This window comes from Acyrthosiphon pisum, unplaced genomic scaffold (genome assembly GCF_005508785.2).
Source record: "Acyrthosiphon pisum isolate AL4f unplaced genomic scaffold, pea_aphid_22Mar2018_4r6ur Scaffold_21491;HRSCAF=24106, whole genome shotgun sequence".
Lineage (NCBI taxonomy): Eukaryota > Metazoa > Arthropoda > Insecta > Hemiptera > Aphididae > Acyrthosiphon > Acyrthosiphon pisum.
This window is the reverse complement of record NW_021770964.1, coordinates 53,878-56,304: the sequence shown is the minus strand read 5'-3', so window position 1 is coordinate 56,304 and position 2,427 is coordinate 53,878. Positions and strand designations below refer to the sequence as shown.

At 32.1% G+C, this 2,427-nt stretch overlaps 1 protein-coding gene across 1 annotated transcript; it reads right to left on the bottom strand.

The window, feature by feature from the left end:
* Positions 1-16: 16 nt before the first annotated feature.
* Positions 17-1,758, bottom strand: LOC115034905. Its single transcript, XM_029492426.1, has 3 exons — positions 1,278-1,758; positions 273-502; positions 17-108 (listed from the first exon to the last, which is right to left on the bottom strand). Exons 1-3 carry the CDS (start codon positions 1,553-1,555, stop codon positions 17-19), a joined length of 600 nt encoding a protein of 199 aa, XP_029348286.1. The 5' UTR covers positions 1,556-1,758.
* Between the last annotated feature and the right edge of the window lie 669 nt (positions 1,759-2,427).

Below are 2,427 nucleotides of genomic sequence, written 5' to 3'. Positions count from 1 at the left end.
TGCAAGTTGTCCAATATCAAGGGGTTGCGCCGGGAATCTTCGACGTCTCATCTTTTTCACTCGTTCTTGAGCTGAATAAATGTGTAGTTGAGAGCTGCTTCTGGATGGCTAACAAAACCAAAAAATCAGTTAATAAATAATTTTGCATTGTTTATTATTAATTATGGGTAGTAGGTACCTATAGTTAACTGAAACTACCTAATACTAACCTTATTACTAACAAGTAGTAAATAATAATTTAGTATATATAGATAAGTTTGAATACGACTCACTTGATAATTTCGTTGTTGTACAAGTTCTCATAAATGAGGTTGTAACTGCTGGATCAATTCCTCTTTCACCTATGGTTTCCCTCAAAAACGGCACATTCAGATCGATCACTCTGGGCTGATGGTCGTGGTAGTACCCTAGACGAATTCTGTTGTCGTTCAAATTTGCACTAACAGTTGCAGTGGCAGGGCAGTACTGGTTCCGTTGCTTCTGCCGTTCGCATACTAAATACCAGTGTTTGGAAAGAACGTCGTTCATGAACGCATGTTCACGCGTTCACGTTCATTTTTAGTGAACGATACGTGAACGTCACTCGCTTTATTAAAATAGAACGTGAACGTGAACGACGTTTATATTTTTAACGAACTTGATCGATTTTTAAAACGTTCAATTTATTTACCCTTTAATAAATATATTTATAAAATATATTAATTAATTATAGTATAAAATACTATTTAGACTTAAATATTATATAAGTCTAAATAGTATTTTTATTTTTGGCTTGAGTTGTATATGTTTATAGGCTTTTATATTAAAGGCTCGGTCAAACAGAAAGTGAGCTGCCCGCGCGGACACTATAAAATAATACAAAGACCGCTTGCCCGCCGCAGTCCGCGTACCCATAAACCATGGTGGACGAAAAGTCCGGGTACAAAAAGTCCGTATTCATTTTTTGATTGCCGGACAAAAAGTCACCCTCTGTTTAACTGAGCCTTTACAGCAGGTAAATGATTCATAAAAATAAATGAACGACCCAATGAACGCGTTCATTTTTTGAAAGAACGTGAACGTGAACGCGTTCGTTCGAAAAAAACACGAACGTGAACGTGAAGGAGTTCCTTTTTTAAGGACTGAACGTGAACGTGAACGAGTTCATTTTTTTAGTGAACGTTCCGAACACTGCTAAATACCTATAAAATATAAAAACATTATTTATGATTAGCCATAATTTTATTATCATTACCCAAATAGGTAGGTAATTATATTGGATAAACTATTAAACATACACGCGTTGTCCACGAGTTTCTCGTTTGTAATACTTGAATCCCAAGTTATCAACATATATCTTCGATCGTTTATGAACCCCAGGAATCAATCTGTATGTTTCCGACACTCTGACAATTGGTTCCTCTTCCTCTTCCTCTTCTTCGTCTACTTCTTCTTCTTCTACCAATTCCTCTACTTCTTCTTCACGCAGTATATGATCATCTTCATATACGACTGGCAGGAAGTAGTCATGGTCAACCAAATGATCTGGGAGAGCAAATACTTCCTCGTTGTCCATTATTATTAATATATAACTAGAATCAGAACACCAAAAATACAAAAAAAAAAAAAAAAGAGTAGTTATGTTATAGTAGGTAAGAAATTTAAAACGAAATTAATAAGTAAAAACAAAACAACAAAAACGTTTTAACAATAAAGTGCGAAAGCACGAGCTGGGTTTTTGGTATGAACTATGTTCAAAGTTTTAATCGCAGGTAAATCGCAAGTGAATCGCAGGTGTATCGCAGGCAAATTGCAGATAGACAGATCTATATAAAAAATTGAAAATTTTATCAATATCACAGGTATCATAAAATATCTAATTAATATAATAATTTTTTTGGTTACATTTACATAATATTATATTCGTTATATGAACGATTTATAACATAATACAAAATAAGTATTCACTTTACATAATATTATACTGAAGTTGTTTCAGTTCAAAACATACATAATTTAGTTAATCAACATAAGATTAATTACTAATATTATTTTTAATGTTTTCCACAATAAATTAATTTTGCATAAGTTTAAAGTTATTTGATACAACATCAAAAAATAGGCAATATTGTAGATCCTTCTTAACAGGCCAAAAATAGAATTCCTATCATCGCCATCATTAAATATTTATCTCAAAATATATTGAACTGAGGAGTTCACACATAGTAAAGTTAAAAATAGTGAACAGAAACTCAACTCTTCCAAACAAAACTGTACAGGTTGTTAACACACAAACACTTTTATTTTAATTTTCTTGTACAATACTACCTCTACCAATTAAGGTCTATTCAAAATTTGTAAACATATTATGTAAAAAAGTAAAAAGTGGCTTAGGTTTATCTGTATTTATTTTGGTATTAGTATAAATGTGAACTTTTGTTAGTAAAT

Excerpts from the sequence above, each read along its gene's own strand:
- LOC115034905 (XM_029492426.1), bottom strand. The coding sequence starts at position 1,555 with ATGGACAACGAGGAAGTATTTGCTCTCCCAGATCATTTGGTTGACCAT. Across the intron at positions 503-1,277 it reads GAAACTCGTGGACAACGCGT|GTATTTAGTATGCGAACGGC; the intron begins GTATGTTTAATA and ends TTCCAAACACTG. Across the intron at positions 109-272 it reads TACAACAACGAAATTATCAA|CCATCCAGAAGCAGCTCTCA; the intron begins GTGAGTCGTATT and ends TGGTTTTGTTAG.